Consider the following 21736-nt stretch of genomic DNA (forward strand, 5'->3'; position numbering starts at 1 on the left):
TCTATAGCTAGTATGTATTTCCCTTATATTATACGAGCGTAGATTTTTGTGTTATTTTCGATGGAATTTTTATAGCAAGTAGTAATAATTAAAATATCACGCAAAAAAAGTAATTATATAATATTGCTATATATATTAATATTTCACCAAGTTTTTAAATAGGAAATAATTGGACTTTTTTTATATTTTATGGGTAAATAACAATTTGATTAATTAAACGACTCAAATTAGAGTGATTTTCGGTTCATCAATTCACCGGTTAACCGACGGTCTCATCTGATTTTAAAAACTATGCATTATTTCAATATGTTTAGAAGATTTTGAAATCTTTGAAATTGAAATTATGAAGTAAAAATTTCATTCACAATGTAACAATTAATTTCAAAGTCTTAGTTCATGTATATTTTTGAAATCCACTCTTTCAATTTTTTTTGCCCAAATTAAATCATTAAGTCTATATTAAAACTTTTTTAAAAGGAACTGAGAAAAAAATCAAGAATTTCTAATAATATAAAAACTCTAGAATTTTATATCAGTTGTTCAAATGTAATGATGATACGTACTAAAAAGATTCTACAAAAAGATCGTGACGAACATGTTTCAAGCTTTACGAGTTTAAGTTAGTTTAACACGAGATTACGAAAAATTGTTCTGTAATAATTTTAGTTATAACACAACTCAATTAACAAATTAAATAGCACATAAAATTTAAGAGTAAATTGATAAATTCTCAAGTTCTCAAAATCACAAACATTAATAGTTCTCTAGACCATACTAGTTCAATATTTAGAATATTGTGTATAATATCAATACCACCTATAGTCCAAAGGCATCAAAATTTAAAGCTTTCACAAAAGTATAAATGGATTCCTCCTATACCCATCTTCCACCAGTTGTTGCTTCATTAACATACCACAAATTCTCGATTATAAACACTTAGATGTAGCAAATGTCAGAGGAACAGTATGAAGTTACCAGTGAAGTCGAAAACTGGCAGCCTGCATGAGTGGGTGAGCAAAATATGCCCCCAAGGTCAAAGCCGTGATCGAAAGATATGGCAACCGCAGAAACTCCTTATCAGTCGACATTTTCTCTTTTTTCTTACCACTGATCGTTTTCTCTTTTTTCTTACCACTCATCAGTCGACGTTTTCTCTTTTTCTGTATATATTTCTTTAATATTTACGTAAGATTATTTGTGTTTCATTCAAGCTAGTTGACACTTTGTTATCATTCTTATTACTGAATATTCCGTTGGATTCATGCATTTTCCGTGTTTACATGGTTAATTAGTTATATATTGTTATTATATTCGTATGACATGTTTGTACACAACACATGTTATATATATATATATATATATATATATATATATATATATATAAGATTAAGTCTCACAAATTAAATATTTGAAAAATACTATGATTTAGATTTTAAAGGCATAAAGTGACATATAATTTTATTTCTCAACAAATTTTAGCCAACCGTATAAACCGAACCGTATTACAAAAAACCGAACCGAACCGTAATAAAATGGTTTGGTTTTGGACTAGAGATATTCAAAACCGAAAACCGAAAAACCGAACCGTTGTAGAGTAAAACCGGACCAAACCGACCTTTGCCCACCCCTATAGATTATCACACCACATTCTATGCTCTCACAAACTTGAAAATGAATTCTCATTTCCAATTTCACGCATCATCCTCTAGTTCATCTTCATTGTCTGATAATGAAGATGAAACACCTATTAATCGGATGGATGATTTTGAGAAATTGGATAATACACGAAATGCAATATTGAATATTGTAGCACAAGATCAACAGTTGGTTGCTACCTACATTATCCACTAAGAGCAAGAAGTCACACACGGAGGTTCAATACCAGGTCATATAGTAATTCACCGTGATCGGGAAATTGCCGACCGTAATCTGTTCAACGATTACTTTACCGATAACCCAAGATATAACGAAGCAATGTTTCGACGGAGATTTCGAATGTCTCGAAATATTTTTCTTCGTATAGTTGATGAAGTAAAGAATCATGATAGATTCTCAAGTTCTCAAAATCACAAACATTAATAGTTCTCTAGACCATACTAGTTCAATATTTAGAATATTGTGTATAATATCAATACCACCTATAGTCCAAAGGCATCAAAATTTAAAGCTTTCACAAAAGTAAAAATGGATTCCTCCTATACCCATCTTCCACCAGTTGTTGCTTCATTAACATACCACAAATTCTCTATAATAAACACTTAGATGTAGCAAATGTAAGAGGAACAGTATGAATTTACCAGTGAAGTCGAAAACTGGCAGCCTGCATGAGTGGGTGAGCAAAATATGCCCCCAAGGTCAAAGCTGTGATCGAAAGATACGGCAACCGCAGAAACTCTTTATAGTAGTCCTTGGGAAGCTTTTGTCGACCTTCAAGAATAGCAGCAAATGGAGTAATACTAGTTCTGCTTTTTAAAACTTCGGAAGCTTCACCATACCGAATGCCTAATCTTCGGTCTCCATTCCAAACACCGAATAAGTGGTGCGTGATCAGACCTACAGAGGCTGCTAATGCAACTGAATTCCCAATCCAGATTGTGTGAGCTATGCACCAAATTACCTGTCCAACCATCTGGGGAAAAAATTTTGAGTACATCACAGTAACTTAGGATTATTTTTGTTTCGGATTAAAAATTGTTATATAATAAAGATGAACAAAGCAGATATTATATGAAAAAAATTGCATATACCATTTCTCAGTTCAGTTAAATCCAAGTTATAATCTCTTAACGTATTCCAATACCATTTGTCATTCTGCCTATACCCATTTGTCATTCTGCCTATACCATTTGTCATTCGGCCTTTAATTTCCGACCTCAAATCTTGAAGATAAAAACTATGTTTATAAGAAAAAGCAGAGTGGGGTGGAAGAAAACAGATTGAACAAAGAAATCATGAAAATCAACCAAGGCACCGGAGAGAAGCAGCAGCAGCAGCAGCACATTGTTATGCTGCCTTTCATGGCGCAAGGCCATTTGATCCCTTTCTTAGCTCTTTCTAACAGAATCCAGCAAAGATTTGGCTTCGAAATCACCATTGCCACTACTCAACTCAATGTTCAGTACCTCAAATCCGCCATAGCCAAAAACTCGGAAGTCCCACAAACGAGACAGTCCAATATCCATCTCTTTGAACTCCCTTTCGATAGCAGCCAACATGGCCTCCCACCGAACATCGAGAACACAGAATCCTTGCCCCTTAACCAAATCATCGACCTCTGTCATGCCTCGATCTCCCTCGAAACCCCCTTTCGCAGCTTGATTTCCGATGTATCGATCAAATATGGCGGCCCTCCGCTTTGCATAATCTCCGATGTTTTCATGGGCTGGGCTACTGAAGTTGCTAGCTCTTGCGGCACGGTGAATGTAACTTTCACCACTTGTGGCGCTTATGGGACCGCCGCTTATGTATCGTTGTGGGAAAATCTTCCCCACAGATTAACCCAAAGCGATGAGTTCAATCTTCCGGGTTTCCCAGATTCTTGCCTTTTTCATCTCAGTCAGTTGCATCCCTTCTCAAGAGCTGCAGATGGAACAGATTCCTGGTCAAGATTCTTCCAACCTCAGATTAGGCTCTCTCTAAATTCTTTCGGATGGCTGTGCAACTCCGCCGAAGAAATCGAACAGCTCGGAGTAGATCTCTTCAAGAAGTACTCAAAACTCCCGGTCTGGTGCATCGGGCCACTCCTTCCACCAGCAATGCTGACTCGAAAACCAACGCGTGTGATTGGACATCAAACCGGAAGAAAACCGGGACTTTCCCCGGAGAAATGCATGGAATGGCTGGACTCAAAGCCCAAAAGCTCTGTTCTGTACATATCTTTCGGCTCTCAAAACACCATCAGCACCACACAAATGATGGCATTAGCCACTGGTTTAGAGGAAAGTAGAACACAATTCATTTGGGTCATCAGGCCACCTATTGGATTCAGCTTAGAAAGCGAGTTCGACTCGAAATGGCTGCCCAACGGGTTCGAGGAACGAATAAAGAACAGCAACCAAGGACTAATGGTAGATGGATGGGCACCCCAGTTGGAAATTCTTTGCCACCGATCAACGGCGGCTTTTTTAAGCCATTGTGGATGGAATTCAACCATGGAGAGCTTAAGCCAAGGAGTACCGATCATAGGGTGGCCACTGGCGGCGGAACAGGCCTACAACGTGAAGATGTTGGTGGAGGAAATGGAAGTCTGTGTGGAGTTAACTAGAGGAACCAAGAGCAGTTTGAGCAAGGAGGATGTAATAAAAGCTATAGATACAGTAATGGGAGAAGGTATTAAAGCGGTGGATATGAAGAAAAAGGCGGCGGAAATGGGAGAGTTGATTAGTTCCGCCGTTAGGGAAGACGAAATCCATGAAGGCTCCTCTGTTAAAGCAATGGATGCTTTTGTTTCTGCTCTTATCTCCAAGAACCAAGGACTTTGAACTCCAAGATTGATCAGATTAGTTAAATTTAAATTATATTTAAGAAAATTAGATTTATTTCGCACTTTTTTTTGGTTCCATTGGTAAAATCTCATGGATTTAATTGCACTTTAACTTTTTTTTTTTTGGGTTCTACGAGTATAATGTTGTTGATCTTATGATAACGAAGATGGTAGACATCACGTTGAATATAGCGAATAGTAATTATACATTATATAACTTCATGAATTATACAAAATATTTTTAAAATAATATTTTGCATAACATGATTATGGTGTTAACAAATCATTAATAATATGATTTTAGCTAAATTCTATTCATAATAAAGTCAATCGATAATATCCGGAAGTAGTAAATGTAAAACTTTAAATTTTTCGCTGTATGTTCGATGTGAGTTCGAAAAAAACCCAACCGAACTACAAAATTGCTTAGGGCTTCTCCAACCATGCGCTATCATAGCGTTTATCATAGCGTTCGTGAACGCTATGATAGCGCAGGGTTTTCATTTCAATGGAGGCTGCGCCATTAATTTGGCGCAGAGGAGAATCCCAGCGCCATTTTGGCTCTGGGTTTGGGCCTTTTTTTATTTTTTTTTAATGTTTTTTAATTAATATAAATATGTAATAAATATTTTTAATAATAATATTATATAATTGATGGTTAAAATTAAATCTTGTTGATATAAAATATAATTCATAATAAAAATTAAAACATAAAAAAATTAATTATATTTTATATTAGAAAATTTATAAAAATATTTCTAGTTTTTTATTTTATTTTTGATATTTTTAACTCTCGTAAATATATAATTGATAAAATATCAGAAAAATCAATTGCAAAATTTTGAAATTAAAATTACAATACCCAATTGAAATACAAATACAAAGATAATACATAATTGGAATACAAATTCGAAGATAATACATAATTGAAAATTACAAAGATAACAATGTGAATAAAAACATAAAAATGACAAATAAGGTAGATGATCAATAATCTCCTAAATTAGATCCCGATCCTCCAAAATCACCAAAATATTTCCCAAATGTGTCATTTTCGTGTTGTCCATGTTCTTCATTTCTTTTTTTTCAAAATTTTGGCTCGTTCATTTTGAACAATTTCGCGCATTTCAGGATCACCTATCGTGCTTAAATCCATGTACAAAACTTTATTCTCCTCTTGAAGGGTTGCTAATGTTATTTGTTGTTGTCTAGTTTCAATTTTTTTTTTGTTGATTGAGCTGCTCATTTTGCAATGCTAGGAGTTTCATCTCATAACTTTGTTGAAGTTCAGTGTATCCTTTTTGTAATACATTTATAAGATCGCGATGCCCTTCTTTCATTGTAGATATCAATTCCAACACATTGTCGTCCCTTTTTTTCTTTAGTTTAGATTTTTTAACACCAAGAGGTCGCTGGGATGAAGTGCCGCCTGCATTTTCATCACTACTTAAATTAATTGAAAACGGAGGTAATCCAGGAGAACCTGATATTGGAGTATTTGGTGTTTGGCTATCTGACTGTGACGAGTCCAAACTTGTGACATGCATTCTTGCTGGTGCGCTCATTGGATTGATGTCACTCGAGAATTTCTCCATATCTTTCATAATATACCACACATGATCATATTTGAAGCTTTTACTAAAATCAGCATCTTGCATGAACAAATCTTTTGCTCGATTTAACTGTACGAAAATATCCAACTATTATCTTATAAAAAATTAAACTTGTAATTTAATAAATATTTGAATAAGAAATACTTACAATATCCTCTTCTGATGCGCCACTTGGGCGGAGAGTTTCAATTTGACGAATGCATCCCCTTAGTTTTCCAATTTCACGGAGTATATTTCTCATGCGACACTGCAATGATCTTTTGTTACGTACTTGTAGATTGTTTGGTTTGTTGATGTTGTAAGCTTCTTCGATACGAGTCCAAAACTGATCTTTGGATTGATTGATACCTATTATAGGATTTTGGGATATATCAAGATACATATGACATAAGACTCTATCTTCTTCGACATTGTAAGAAGCAGTTCTAGAATTTGAAGCCATTGAATTGCTTGGAATAAAGATTTGATTGGAATGAAAATTAAAGCTGTGATAATCTCATGAATCGGATATATTTTACTTATAGTAGAAAGAAGATAAGATTGTAATCTCATCCAACGGGCAATATCAGATGTAATATCATCCAACGGTCATAATACTGATATGGTTGTAGATAGCACAATCCAATCCAACGGCCATATTCTAGATAAGGCAATCTCATCCAACGGTCAAGATGATGATAAGATTGTAATATCATCCAACGGGCAAGATTAGATGTAATCTCATCCAACGATCATAATACTGATGAGGTTGTAGATAACACAATCTAATTAAACGGACAGATTGTAGATAAGAAAATCTCATCCAACGGTCATATTTTTTGATAAATTATTATATAATGCGACGAAATATCCTAGATTATTAGGGGTGTGCATAAAATCCGAAAAACCGATAAAACCGACCGAACCGAATAATTCGGTTTAAATTGTTCGATTTTATCGGTTTTTCGGTCGGTTATGGATTTAAAATTTATGAAGTTCGGTTTTTCGGTTCGGTTTTCGGTTTTAATCCCCAAAAAAACCGAAAAATCGAACCGTCCATATTATTGTTAAATATAAGGTTTTTATGTATAATGTGCCATATTATTGGTAAGTATAAGACTTTTTATGTATAACGGACCTATTCAGATTTAGGAATTTAGTATCATTAACCCTCAATTTTTCAATCTGATCGTTTTCTCTTTTTTCTTACTACTCATCAGTCGACGTTTTCTCTTTTTCTGTATATATTTCTTTAATATTTACGTAAGATTATTTGTGTTTCATTCAAGCTAGTTGACACTTTGTTATCATTCTTATTACTGAATATTCCGTTGGATTCATGCATTTTCCGTGTTTACATGGTTAATTAGTTATATATTGTTATTATATTCGTATGACATGTTTGTACACAACACATGTTATATATATATATATATATATATATATATATATATAAGATTAAGTCTCACAAATTAAATATTTGAAAAATACTATGATTTAGATTTTAAAGGCATAAAGTGACATATAATTTTATTTCTCAACAAATTTTAGCCAACCGTATAAACCGAACCGTATTACAAAAAACCGAACCGAACCGTAATAAAATGGTTTGGTTTTGGACTAGAGATATTCAAAACCGAAAACCGAAAAACCGAACCGTTGTAGAGTAAAACCGGACCAAACCGACCTTTGCCCACCCCTATAGATTATCACACCACATTCTATGCTCTCACAAACTTGAAAATGAATTCTCATTTCCAATTTCACGCATCATCCTCTAGTTCATCTTCATTGTCTGATAATGAAGATGAAACACCTATTAATCGGATGGATGATTTTGAGAAATTGGATAATACACGAAATGCAATATTGAATATTGTAGCACAAGATCAACAGTTGGTTGCTACCTACATTATCCACTAAGAGCAAGAAGTCACACACGGAGGTTCAATACCAGGTCATATAGTAATTCACCGTGATCGGGAAATTGCCGACCGTAATCTGTTCAACGATTACTTTACCGATAACCCAAGATATAACGAAGCAATGTTTCGACGGAGATTTCGAATGTCTCGAAATATTTTTCTTCGTATAGTTGATGAAGTAAAGAATCATGATATTTACTTCACACAAAGAAGTGATAGTGTGGGGTGTCTCGGGCTATCGACTATTCAAAAAACAACTGCTGCTTTGCGAATTTTAGCTTATGCATTACCCGCGGATGCTACGGATGAATATATCAAAATTGGAGAGTCCACTGCAATTCAATGCATGCAACGCTTTTGTCGAGCCGTGGTGGAAGTTTTTGCTGAGCAATACTTGAGATCTCCTACTGCCGATGATGTTGCCAGGTTACTTTATATTGGTAAACAACGCGGATTCCCTGGAATGTTGGGAAGTCTTGATTGCATGCATTGGAAGTGGAAAAATTGTCCAACGGCTTGGGCGGGTCAATATGCAGGTCGTAGTGGTTCTCCAACAATAATTTTAGAAGTAGTAGCTGACTACGACCTTTGGATATGGCATGCATATTTTGGTATGCCCGGATCCAATAATGACATAAATGTTTTGGGATCGTCCAATCTATTTTTCAACATCGCACAAGGTATTGCCCCTCGAGCTCATTATACAATTGGAGGAAAAGAATATGATACAAGATATTACTTGGCTGATGGTATTTTCCTAAATGGTCAACTATTGTATAATCTATCCATGATCCACACGGTCCAAAAAAGAAATATTTTGCAATGAAACAAGAGTCCTGTAGAAAAGACGTGGAGCGTGCATTTGGTGTTCTCCAATCTCGATTTGCGATTGTGGCATCTCCAGCAGGTGCTTGGAAGAAACATCATTTACATGATATAATGACATCATGTATTATAATGCACAATAATTATCGAAGATGAACGTGACCTTAACGCACCCATTGAAGATATGAGAGAAGCACCAACTCCGGATGTAGAAATGGTTGTCGATGAGAATATCAGATTTCAAGAATTTCTCGCTCGATATAAAAAGATAAAAGACAAAAATGCTCACTATGCACTACGGAATGCTTTAATTGATCATTTGTGGGAAGAATATAGTTGTTCAAATGTTTGAATTTGGATTCATATTAAGTTCTAAAAATAAATTATATGTATTAAAATTATGTCAATTTTAATAATGAAGCATTTGTATTAATTCGTATTATAAATATTAGAGTTAATATATATAAGAATCAAATAGATAAATTTAACTATTAATAAAAATAAAATTATAATTATAATACTAATGTTAACATTAATTATAATTTTATTGTTAAATTTATAAATAACTAGTAAACAAAAAGAATATTCTAGGAATGTACTTTTTAGTGTAAGATTTGAAGTAAATGTGTTGGAGATGAATGTTATATTTGGTGCAGAAACTGCACTATTTTGGTGCAATTTTATGGGTTGGAGATGGCCGTATAAACTTCATTCAAAATCTATACCACATTTTCTAACGTCAACAAAACTAAAGAAATTTGTTTGATTAAAGAAATATGATCAATTTAAATATATCATAAAATCATAATTGATTTTTTATGTTCATGTCCAATATTTCATCCCTTTTCTGCTTTTTTTTTTTTTTTCCCTTCATTGCTCACATTCACAATAATCTTTCACAAAGAGAAAAATTTCCCAAAATTTATTTCCCTGCTTATTCCATTGTCTTTACCTCTGACCATGACCACCACCATCTCTCCTTGTTCTCCCGCCAATAGTTTTTGAATGTGTTTGGATGAGAAAATTTCAAATCCATTTATAATTTCTTTATTAAATAACTTACACAACAGATATTCAAATACATCTAAAATTTTACTTACACTCAAATCGTTAGAATATTAAAATCATTTGAAATCAATTATGATATGTGTAATAGTGTAAATAAGTAACAATTTATTTGAGTTTCTTACCCGACATGAGCCTCAACCCATACCTAGGTTCGAGTGTTGGGATAGTAAAAAAAAAAAACACTTTCCAGATATGAGATATTTAATTAGTGACGGTGCATAAATACGAACTATGTTTCATGTTGAACCAACTACGGCCTATGACTAATAGTATTGCATTAGAATGAGTTGAAACTCATGTTGGGTCAGCCTACGACCTATGATCGTTACAGTTTATTGCATTAACTTATTTAACAATGAAAATAAATTTGAAACCACTGAATTTCAACTTATTCAATTCAAATGCAACATTGTGTTACCCATCAATCCCTTCAATTTATACATATTTTTCGATGGTTAGGCCATGATTACATCTAATTAACTATAGTACATATTATAAAACAAACTTCTAGAGAACTACAAATATTATGAAAATTAATCAAAATTATCTAAAATTTTGAAGCTTCCGATGCTGACTCAGGCTGTAAAGCCATTCAAAAAATATGCATCATAGCGATTTTTAAAAAGATCCACTAGGTGTTTAGGGGGATCCAGGGCTCAGAAGAATAGTTCCTCTGTACCTATATACCTACCTATCTACTACATCAGTGTTGGAACATAGGTTGGTAAAAGAGCTTGAAAGCCTCCATGACTTCAAGATACCACATCGATTCCCTATCCGGAAATGCAGAAAGATCAACAAGTTTATGAACCTGTGAGTTGCACAACATCAGCTTTACCCAACTGGAAATCAAGATAATGCCAAGGGTTTATTTGGGTGGGGTGTGTAGAATTTAGTAGATGACTTAATAAAGGTGATGTGACTAGTTTCTAATGGAAGATGCAGTAATGGTGCATGCATGAATCAAGCTGGAGTGAAAATGAGATGTGTTTTTTTACAAATCAAAAGGTTGGAAACACGTCTTAGTTATTATCAGCTTTTAATACATTGGAAAGTCCTTGAAAATACATCTTTTGCACTAGTCTGATAAATATAGAGTATATAGGAGATACAACAGGTAGTCATTGAGTCAGATCGTTCAACAACAATTTACTTGATGAAGAACAAAGAAACTGTAGTCCTATTCCATATGATGAGTTGAGAAGCACAATTTTGAAGTTCGAAACACTTTAGCAGAATCACAACTAATGTTGGTTTAAAGTGAAGAAATATGATTACCATTCATATTCTAAAGCTGAAAACAAGTGAATTAGATAAGATTTTCTGCACTAAAACAGAGCATGAAAGCTCACTTCTGCATGTAGCTTGAAACAAATTCAAAGTAATAAATAATGCTAGTTACACATTTGAGAAACTCTACATGCAATCCACGGACTGAGAACATTTAATTTGGACGAAAGATAAAATGAACATGAAAGGCCTGATCATTAACAGTGAAAATTATTGAGTTCATCATTTTGGCATGCGAAAATTATGGAGCTTATTAGTTTGATGAATCTATCATTATACATATGCACTATCATGGATTCGATTTCTGGTTCAATGGAGCGGAATGAGGGTCAGTACAAAACATAAGGTTGAGGTCCGGGAGCAAGCTCTTCCAGAAGAGAGTTATTTAGTAATTGCAGCATATTTATATATCTTCGTGTTTGTAGATCATATTTTTTATGAGATGTTGAAGATTAATTGATTCAAGTAGAAATTTGTCTGTTCTTGAATTTGGTTCTTTTCTTTATCACATCATCCCCTAACTGGAAACTTGGCATGAGTATCCATTTTTATCATTATCAAGAGTGAAAACAGCTTTCACGTCACAAAACATTGTAATCAAACTTCAAGAATAAACAATAAGTATATTAAGTATACACACCAAGAAATGAAATGGTTGAAAATTATTTGTACGGGATAAAGTAGCAATCCTATATTATTACCTTAATCATTGGAAGATCACCCGCACAAAGAGAATAGCCTCCAACCACCATTATGTACATTCCTACACTCACAAATCTTTAATTACTTCGAAATTTGTACGAATACACAATAAAATTAATGTAAAATAACCTAATAAACAAATGATTAACTGACCTTTTTCCAAACGGCGACTGCGAAAGTCGCCAGAGAGGAAGAGCTCAATGACGCCCGTTCCATCGTCGAGGAGGTATCGACTGCCTCCGCATTCGTCAGATTCAGCTGTCGAGACGAGAACACCCTGCAATGTCGAGATGAATATCGAAGAAATTGACAAAAAGGAGGCATTTAAGGATAAATCATGGAATTACGCACAACTACACATAGACATACCTGTAGCCAAGCACGTTGAAAGAGAATTCCGCCGAGAGTGAAGGCATTCTGTGACGTCGTTGCGGCGGCGCGTCTCAGGTGTACGCAGAGTAGCTTCAGTGCTGCCAGACCATAATCCATTCGCACGCTTGGGATTGCTAGTAATTTCAAATTTTTGGTGGAAACATTGGAACATTCGGGTGGAACGTGTTAAAATATAACACTATAAATATAATAATATAATTATTTTTCATAGATTATTATTATTACAACAACAATTGATTTTAAATATATAATTATAATTACAATTATAATTCTATTGATACCATCTGATACCTTGGAAATAAATTGAATATGATACGTGGCATTATTAGACCTATCGAACCTGTTCTTAAAGGCAAATAGCCCAAAGACATACAGCTACCCAAAGTTTCCAGCCGATATACTATTTTCAAAATAAAATTAGCTGAGCTAAAAAAAAGAAATATTTAAATACCAAAATAATGGTAAACAAAAGGTTCGAATAACCAAAAAATAATAATATATTATTATAAATAATTTTTATTATAATAATATTATATAATTAGTATAATTATAATTTTATACTTAATTAATAGCTGATAATAATTATAAATAATAATTTATAAGATATTGAAATTAAATTAAATTAAACAAACATGTGAACTTAAACACTACAAAAAAAAAAAGTTAGCGACGGTTATTAATCAAAATAGTACGTAAAATTTCATAAATAAAATACTACACAAAATATAAAATTAAATATTAAATTTTCTATAAAGAAAACGCTTTAAAAACCTGACGTGCGCGAATATATGCAGATCTACGGAACGTTGGAAGATTACACCGACGAGAAAATCTACGAAATTAATACGAAAAAATGTTAGTACAAAATAAAAAACCGAAACTTTGAAAAAATTGATAGATTTTCGCTACTACCTGAGAAAAAATCTACGAAATTAATACGAAAAAATGTTAGTACAAAATAAAAAACCGAAACTTTGAAAAAATTGATAGATTTTCGCTATTAGCGACGGTTTTGATTTAAACAATCGCAAAAAGCGACGGTGTGTTAAAACCGTCGCCGTGAAACCGTCGCTATTGGCGACAGTAGAAATAAACCGTCGCTACTAGCGACGGTTTATAATAAAACTGCTTTCGCTAATTGAGCGTCGGTTCATCGTTTTTTTTTTAATTTCCTTACATACGTAATAATATAAAAATATATTTTGTCCAGTATAATTGAAAAAATATTAACAACAACATTTGAGAAATGTAATCATATTACTAATCTACAAATAATAATACAAGTGTTTGATATAAATGTCGTAAAAAAAACGTGGATACGGTGACTGGGATGCGATCTCTTAGCATGGCGTTTTCCGCCTCTGTAGCCTGCATCCTCTCGCAAATGTCATCGTTACGACGTAACGATGAGTCTAGAGTTTGTCTCATGTCTGCCATCTGCTAGGACTCAGACGACTGACTAACACCCGATAACTCACCACGTCGACCCGGAGCCATCTCATCTGGATATAAGGTGCTGGCCATCGACCCACACCTGTACATTCTCCCCTTCTTCTTCCCCCCAACCACAGTCTTGAACATGCTGTTCATCGACTGTGGGCTGGGGACAGCTCTGATTTTTGTCATCGACTCAGCCATGTAGTGCTCCATTTCCTCCTGTGATGTTGATAAAAAATGAATCATATCGATGTTTCTTAATGTAACTATTAGCGACGGTTCAGTAAACCGTCGCGAATAGCGACGTTTGTCGAATACCGTCGCCAACTTTTGCGACAGTCTAGTATTATATCGTCGCACATAGCGACGGGTAGAAAAACCATCGCTAATATGGCGACGGACAAAAGTATAAACGTCGCCAAAGACGACAGACAAAAAAAAAAATCCGTCGCACAAAATGGCGACGGGTTTGTTCGATTAGGCATAAAATAGCGACGGTTTTTGAATAATCGTCGCTATAGTAGCGACGGTTTTTAATTAACCGTCGCGATTTGAGCGATGGTTGTCAATAAATCGTCGCTTACTTTTTTGGGCGACGGTTTTATCAAAAACCGTCGCTACTCTAGCAACGGTTTATTAAAAATCGTCGCTATTCCACCCGTTTTTTTGTAGTGAAACTGGTTCAATCAACTATTGAAATTAGATGAGGTGGAGTGTTATTAACATTTTTTGTTATTATTAATATTATTGCATCAACAACAACAACAATAATATAGCATATTGTTGTTAATATAATTATAACTATATTTATATTAATTTTTATACTTTATTATTATTTTGTTATCATGATTAATATAATAAATTATCATTATTAGCCATATTAATTTTAATAATATTCATTATAATAACTATTACAATTAAATATATAATATTATTATTATTAACATTCTATAGCTAGTATGTATTTCCCTTATATTATACGAGCGTAGATTTTTGTGTTATTTTCGATGGAATTTTTATAGCAAGTAGTAATAATTAAAATATCACGCAAAAAAAGTAATTATATATAATATTGCTATATATATTAATATTTCACCAAGTTTTTAAATAGGAAATAATTGGACTTTTTTTATATTTTATGGGTAAATAACAATTTGATTAATTAAACGACTCAAATTAGAGTGATTTCCGGTTCATCAATTCACCGGTTAACCGACGGTCTCATCTGATTTTAAAAACTATGCATTATTTCAATATGTTTAGAAGATTTTGAAATCTTTGAAATTGAAATTATGAAGTAAAAATTTCATTCACAATGTAACAATTAATTTCAAAGTCTTAGTTCATGTATATTTTTGAAATCCACTCTTTCAATTTTTTTTGCCCAAATTAAATCATTAAGTCTATATTAAAACTTTTTTAAAAGGAACTGAGAAAAAAATCAAGAATTTCTAATATTATATAAAAACTCTAGAATTTTATATCAGTTGTTCAAATGTAATGATGATACGTACTAAAAAGATTCTACAAAAAGATCGTGACGAACATGTTTCAAGCTTTACGAGTTTAAGTTAGTTTAACACGAGATTACGAAAAATTGTTCTGTAATAATTTTAGTTATAACACAACTCAATTAACAAATTAAATAGCACATAAAATTTAAGAGTAAATTGATAAATTCTCAAGTTCTCAAAATCACAAACATTAATAGTTCTCTAGACCATACTAGTTCAATATTTAGAATATTGTGTATAATATCAATACCACCTATAGTCCAAAGGCATCAAAATTTAAAGCTTTCACAAAAGTATAAATGGATTCCTCCTATACCCATCTTCCACCAGTTGTTGCTTCATTAACATACCACAAATTCTCGATTATAAACACTTAGATGTAGCAAATGTCAGAGGAACAGTATGAAGTTACCAGTGAAGTCGAAAACTGGCAGCCTGCATGAGTGGGTGAGCAAAATATGCCCCCAAGGTCAAAGCCGTGATCGAAAGATATGGCAACCGCAGAAACTCCTTATAGTAGTCCTTGGGAAGCTTTTGTCGACCTTCAAGAATAGCAGCAAATGGAGTAATACTAGTTCTGCTTTTTAAAACTTCGAAAGCTTCACCATACCGAATGGCCAATCTTCGGTCACCATTCCAAACACCGAATAAGTGGTGCGCGATCAGACCTACAGAGGCTGCTAATGCAACTGAATTCCCAATCCAGATTGTGTGAGCTATGCACCAAATTACCTGTCCAACCATCTGGGGAAAAAAATCGAGTACATTAACTGTAACTTAGGATTATTTTCGTTTTGGATTAAAAATTATTATATAATAAAGATGAATAAGGCACAGATATTATATGAAAAAAATTGCACGAGACTTGACCATGATCAAGCTGGAATTTGAAATGCCCATCTTCTTCTTTTCCCAGATTTGGTTCTTTCAAACCAGTAAAGGAAGATTAATAAATGAACAGAACACAAGGTACCATGATGTTTCGATTGCAACACCAACTTTGATTGATGCTTGAGAATTCAATTGAAACAAAATACTAGCAGTTAAATATGCTGAACTAAGATGCTATTGACACTCATAAGAAAATGTTGAAAACTCCATGAAATAAATGTCTAGACAATTACAGTATAAAAAAAAAGGGATGAAAACCAAGTAGAATTTTAACCACTTTTTTACTCGAGCACAATCTCGAATTTTTTTAGCTAGCTCGAAGCTCGTATAATGAATTAATACAGGTTTTAATTTCGCACTTCTTAAAGTTTGCATTCAAACTCGAAGCTTTTATTTCAAACTTAATTATCAAACTCTATCACACAAATGCCCAATAATTAAAAAAAATAATAAAATATTAAAGCTCGCAATATATCTAATAAAACATATCAACTCAAACTTGGATCACATATTCGAGCCAAACTTGAATTTTTCTACAATTTCAAATAAATAATCAAAGATAGCTCGAAAAGCTAGTAAGCTGGATTGTGGCCCTACACGTACAGCAGCACCCATACAAGTATTAATAATCAAATAACGAGCTTTCTAATTCGTAGGAAAGCACATCAGCAGTATAAAACCGGACAACAGATTTTCTCAAAATCCCATATCATGATAAAATACATTATCCTAATAATAACATTAACACGTGCCTTCATATGAATGACGGTTCTGAGAGAGATTATACAACAACATAGCTGTGTTTAGGATCATCAACATGATACTTGTTTCCCTACTTCAACAGATAACACTGTTAATTTGAACCAATAACACCAACTATATAATATATAACTTTAGCACATTTAAAGATGAATGCATAAACAGTAAAATTAAGTAGTTTGAAGGTGATTGAGAAGATAAATTAATGGAAAAAATAATTTTTTTGAACTAGAGAACGTTGACAATAACAATAAGGTTATACTAGTTAAGTATAAACATGAAATGCGGACCTGTGGGTGCCTTGTAATTCTCATAATTCCAGTTTCCCAAAGATGCATTTTGGGCTTATCAACTGCTGCAACCTCTAACAAATTGAACGTCGATGGATAAAGGAAAAAGAAAGAAATAAAATTTGACAACCAAAGAATTTCATGTAGTCCAGGGGCATCCTGCACTTGCCATAACTGCACGCCATCGTATCTGTGATTGATGAAATATACCTATCCAAACCACATAATTAATAAATATCGTAAAATCAGCATTTCATGCCACAAATATATTTATCAATATTCGAGATAAACTTCCAAACAAACGATCAGAACTCACCACGGTACTAACTGCTAATGGAAGAGATAAACCAGCAAATAATACACGGAATGCTCGTTCTCCAATGAGTTTCTCACCTGTATCTCTAACGCTGGCTAAGCCACTATGGACAATGGCAAAAATGAAAGTAAGAGCTAACATGACAACCTGAAAGAAAAACAAAAGGAAAAAAACAGTAAGCTCCGCAATCACAAGCAACTATATCCTGATGTAGAAGTTCTAGAAAATTGAAGGAGAAAAGGGTAAACCTGTATTATAACTATTAGCAATGACAAAGTGTAGAAAACGCTTTAAATGGACTGCAACTTACCATGAACCAATCAGCCTCGTAACCTCAAACATTAATTTTAATTTTAAAAAAGGCAATTGTCGACAAAGATAATCAAATAGAAAACCATAGTAAGAGGTCAAAGTTCAAAGATTCTTAAAATGTTTTGGGTTCCTTCAGCTCCTTGTTGACATGGGATTTCGAGATCGTATTGGTTGTCAAGATGATCTTAGAAGGCAAGGCTTAAAAGCAACTATCCCCTGATTTTATATCCTCATATGTTTTACAATCCAACAAATTCTTTTCTTATTTTTGTTTGGGACAAAGTAAACGAATTTTTGGCAGTAATGGACAAAAACAAAATAAAGAAAAAACAATACAGGGCAAACCTCAGGGCTGTCGGAAATGCCGGAAACAGCATCAACGAAGGGCTTACCAAAGCCGGTTGAATTGTCAATCCAAGCAAAGTTAAGAACATAAAGAACGACACCCAAAACCCCAGAGAAATAAAGCCAAGACGAAATTTTCTGTTTGGACAACAGGAATTCAGCAGAATCTTCCCCTAACAAATCAGGGGCAGGGGAAGAAGCATCGGTTCCTTCCTGTTCCAGGACTCGTACGAAAGATTTCTTGGTGTAAAAATTAAGGGACTTGGGTGACGAGGTTTGGAAAAGGATGGGTTTGAGTCGAGTCAGAGAAAAGGGATGCTGAAACTGGAGAATCTTGGTGTACTGGGGAGGACGAAGAGGAACAGAGGGAGGGTGGGTGAGAAGAACAGAGTTCGCCATTAACGGATTCCAGGAAGGTGAAGCCTATGCAATAGGTGAAGGTATCCAGATGGTGGAAATGCTTTCCAACCATGGTTTTGGAGCCTAGCCTAGCACTACCGGTAAGAAACGGAAAATATTATTCAATATATTTTATCTTGGGTTTTTCAGAAAAATATTCAAAAAATAAATAAATTAGGAGGTGTGGTTTCTCTTTTTTATTTTTTGTTTGTTAAATCAAGGTTAAATTGGAGAAAAATCTTCAATCAAAATTTCAAGTTGGGATTCAGTCTTTAAGACATAAAAAATTAGTTTGCACTCCCAGATTTTGACAAAAGTGATTTAAAAAAAACATCTTTGATTTTATTTTGAGTCAGAAATTGTATCGGAGTCAAAAGTAAATTAGTTCAAACATATAATATTATTATCATTGTGTGATTAGATGTTTGATAAGGATATTTTAATCAAATTATGAATTTGAACATGCGTTCGAGATACACAATTTTTAGTTTTTATTCCAATAGTTGAGAATATTTAAAACAAGAAAATCTAACTCACTTTAGATATCAAGAAAAAATAGGAAATAGTCAAAGAACTCATGTATGATTCTAAATACTAGATTCCTAGAAGCAGTTCAAAATTCTTCAAAACTCTCTAAAATTTTTAGTGAAATTCAAAAGACGGTACAAAACTATGTCAATTAGTTATACTATGTACCACGAAAAATTGAAGAAATCATTGAGAAACAAGAAGAAATTCTTGAAACTTTAAAGGAGATTGAAACAAAAATCCAAATTCTGCAATAATAACCAAGTTCTAGTAAAAAGATGAAAAAAAAAATGATCAATCTTATCAGAATTATATCAGAAAAGAGAATAGTCTGATGACAATCATAGAAAAGATTGTTCTATAAGATCTTCAAGACCTTGCAGAGTTTTGCAAACCTCGGGGACGTAGATCTAAAAATGAAAACAACAGTAGGAAATGAACAACCTCTAATTAGCAGGGTGTCTCCTCATGAACGACCAAGGGAAAAAAGTGTGGATCCCGCAATAAAAATATGGGAGAAATTCGAACAGATTTTCAGACTGGTGGAGAATTACACCCAGCAAGAACAAGGTCAAGAAGAAAACAAATTCCTTTGCACATCTTTATAGGGTTATTCTTAACATTGACTAGTTACTCTGCATATGCGATGCGTGTGTGTATAGTTTTTTTTAGCATTATCGATGAGCTAAAGTGAAATTTGACAAATTATGGAGGGACTAAATTGATATTTGAATTGTTGAAAAAAAAAATAAAAATAAAAGTGTGTGTTGAAATTTAAAAATAAAAACAAAAAACAAAAGTGTAATATTAGAATCATATAAGGGTAAAGTTGGAAGAAAAAGTTGGTGTTCTTCGTAGGTAGTTACTATCATGTCCTCAACTTTAATAAAATAGAATATATGTATTGGACTTCAAAAATAGAGATCTCATAAATAATTGGACATTGGCTATGAGAATTGCAGCAAGAAAACTTGATCGCAACAACTAATGATTCATTAAAATATTAGAAATAAGTTTGATTGGATCGGTCAAAATCGCATGGGATATGACTTCGGCTGAAACCAAAGAATCAATTCTAGTCAGATAATCTCTTAGCGAGATAGCCGAAAAAATGACTATCATGTTTAAAGAAGGAATAGATTCACTCATGATATTGCTAAATGCGATAAATGAATATGTAATCTTAAAAACCCAATATTGGGAACCACCTCAGGAAATCTCTGTTCAAGAAAAATTGTAAGAGTAAATTATCCAAGAATTGGTTACAACGTGACAGATAGAGACTTCAGTCGAACCTTGACGTTGCATCAACACTTCAAGGAAAAAATACCGATAAAAGAATGAAATAGATCATATTCTATTACCTATCAAATTTCATATGTTCTATACAATATACATCATTCATATTTGTTTATTAAAATTTTTTTTATAGAAGTTCCAGAAATATTCGGAAAATTTGCTCAGAAAATGTATCCAGAAAGAATCAAATTTTCTTTAATACATTCAACAAATATCTAGATCTAAGAAAAACCAATTCTAAAAAAGAATCAAAGTCTTAGACTAGAAACAAAAAAACTAATTTTCCAAAGACATAGGAGCACAAGTTATAGATGTGGAAAAACACATGTTCAGGAAATCTAACCTATAACAAAAAAAGTCAACAATATGAAATATTAGATATCCATAAGGATGAAATAAAAATACAATAGTATTTGATATTATAAGACAAAGAAATCAATTTCTTTGTAATACCAAATAATATTTGAAACAACTTATGATAGAAACTTACCAAGAGATTATAAACATCGGTGAATCAGAAGTTCATATCAAATAAATTCCAAGAAAAGAATAAGATCAATTGGTTCTTAGACTAAAATTTCTCGAGAATCGCAAACTTTGAAAACCTCTAGACAATGGAATGGAATTCATGGCAGAATAAATGATGTGGAAAATTAAATGACCATGAGTTCATTCTCGATATGCATCTCAGTATGAATGTTATATAAAAAATATAAAGCAGAATATATGTCTGTTTATATTGATTCGAGAGCTGAAATCTGTACAGAAAAACAAAGAACTTTTACAAAAGAATTGAAGGAAGAATTTTCTCAAATAGTTGGACGAGATTTTTCATGCAAAGGGATTAAGAAAGTAGAAATCTTAATCGGAGGTGCATGACAAACATCTTAGTACAAGATAAAACATCATCTATTTATTTTCATGATACATAAGTAGATATATTATAATGAAATAATTTCCTACAAATGTTTAAATCATATACACAAGAAAATGAGACTATACGATTAGTGTTCATAATATCATGTGATCACAAGGTCATAGTCCAGAGACTAAGAGAGACATTTTACAGAAAATTGTCAATCCAATTTCATTGTTAGCATGGTGATGAAGGAAAAACTTATGCACCCAAAAATAAAATATTCTACACAACTTGGTGCTATAATTGAGAGCTTGGAAAAATCTCCAACTAGAAAAAATAAAATTACTAAAGATAGCTTTACATCAGATGCAATCTATCTCGATAAACATAATTAATCAAAATGATATGCAGGTTATTATCAATGAATATTTGGACCTTGGTTTGATCTCGTCATACAACATTTCATATTTTCTGGTAAGAACTTATGGTGAAATCAAAAAGAACAAACC

At 33.0% G+C, this 21736-nt stretch overlaps 4 protein-coding genes and 1 pseudogene across 4 annotated transcripts; 2 read left to right on the plus strand and 3 right to left on the minus strand.

Annotated features, from left to right (window-relative positions):
* The first annotated feature begins 2169 nt into the window (after nucleotides 1-2169).
* On the plus strand, nucleotides 2170-4513 carry LOC142547553 (UDP-glycosyltransferase 92A1-like). Its single transcript, XM_075655904.1, has one exon. The coding sequence runs from the start codon at nucleotides 2952-2954 to the stop codon at nucleotides 4479-4481; it is 1530 nt and encodes a 509-aa protein (XP_075512019.1). The 5' UTR covers nucleotides 2170-2951; the 3' UTR covers nucleotides 4482-4513.
* Nucleotides 4514-5697: 1184 nt separating this feature from the next.
* Nucleotides 5698-6538, minus strand: LOC142544408 (uncharacterized). The gene is made up of 2 exons (XM_075651460.1): nucleotides 6245-6538; nucleotides 5698-6165 (listed from the first exon to the last, which is right to left on the minus strand). Exons 1-2 carry the CDS (start codon nucleotides 6536-6538, stop codon nucleotides 5698-5700), a joined length of 762 nt encoding a protein of 253 aa, XP_075507575.1.
* A 1280-nt stretch (nucleotides 6539-7818) lies between these two features.
* LOC142544409 (uncharacterized) lies at nucleotides 7819-9177 on the plus strand (annotated as a pseudogene).
* Nucleotides 9178-10310: 1133 nt separating this feature from the next.
* Nucleotides 10311-12476, minus strand: LOC142544985 (uncharacterized). The gene is made up of 4 exons (XM_075651983.1): nucleotides 12255-12476; nucleotides 12039-12162; nucleotides 11885-11946; nucleotides 10311-10704 (listed from the first exon to the last, which is right to left on the minus strand). Exons 1-4 carry the CDS (start codon nucleotides 12372-12374, stop codon nucleotides 10597-10599), a joined length of 414 nt encoding a protein of 137 aa, XP_075508098.1. The 5' UTR covers nucleotides 12375-12476; the 3' UTR covers nucleotides 10311-10596.
* A 2826-nt stretch (nucleotides 12477-15302) lies between these two features.
* Nucleotides 15303-18657, minus strand: LOC142547555 (15-cis-zeta-carotene isomerase, chloroplastic). The gene is made up of 4 exons (XM_075655906.1): nucleotides 18143-18657; nucleotides 17486-17632; nucleotides 17170-17379; nucleotides 15303-15973 (listed from the first exon to the last, which is right to left on the minus strand). The coding sequence occupies exons 1-4, from the start codon at nucleotides 18539-18541 to the stop codon at nucleotides 15638-15640; spliced, it is 1092 nt and encodes a 363-aa protein (XP_075512021.1). The 5' UTR covers nucleotides 18542-18657; the 3' UTR covers nucleotides 15303-15637.
* Nucleotides 18658-21736: the final 3079 nt, after the last annotated feature.

Source organism: Primulina tabacum, chromosome 5 (genome assembly GCF_025594145.1).
Source record: "Primulina tabacum isolate GXHZ01 chromosome 5, ASM2559414v2, whole genome shotgun sequence".
Classification (NCBI taxonomy): Eukaryota; Viridiplantae; Streptophyta; class Magnoliopsida; order Lamiales; family Gesneriaceae; genus Primulina; species Primulina tabacum.

Excerpts from the sequence above, each read along its gene's own strand:
- LOC142544985 (XM_075651983.1), bottom strand. The coding sequence starts at position 12,374 with ATGGATTATGGTCTGGCAGCACTGAAGCTACTCTGCGTACACCTGAGA. Across the intron at positions 12,163-12,254 it reads TTCAACGTGCTTGGCTACAG|GGTGTTCTCGTCTCGACAGC; the intron begins GTATGTCTATGT and ends TCGACATTGCAG. Across the intron at positions 11,947-12,038 it reads CAGTCGCCGTTTGGAAAAAG|GAATGTACATAATGGTGGTT; the intron begins GTCAGTTAATCA and ends TTGTGAGTGTAG.
- LOC142547553 (XM_075655904.1), top strand. The coding sequence starts at position 2,952 with ATGAAAATCAACCAAGGCACCGGAGAGAAGCAGCAGCAGCAGCAGCAC.
- LOC142544408 (XM_075651460.1), bottom strand. The coding sequence starts at position 6,538 with ATGGCTTCAAATTCTAGAACTGCTTCTTACAATGTCGAAGAAGATAGA. Across the intron at positions 6,166-6,244 it reads GCGCATCAGAAGAGGATATT|TTAAATCGAGCAAAAGATTT; the intron begins GTAAGTATTTCT and ends ATTTTCGTACAG.
- LOC142547555 (XM_075655906.1), bottom strand. The coding sequence starts at position 18,541 with ATGGCGAACTCTGTTCTTCTCACCCACCCTCCCTCTGTTCCTCTTCGT. Across the intron at positions 17,380-17,485 it reads CATTAGCAGTTAGTACCGTG|GTATATTTCATCAATCACAG; the intron begins GTGAGTTCTGAT and ends TGGTTTGGATAG. Across the intron at positions 15,974-17,169 it reads GAATTACAAGGCACCCACAG|ATGGTTGGACAGGTAATTTG; the intron begins GTCCGCATTTCA and ends TTTTTTCCCCAG.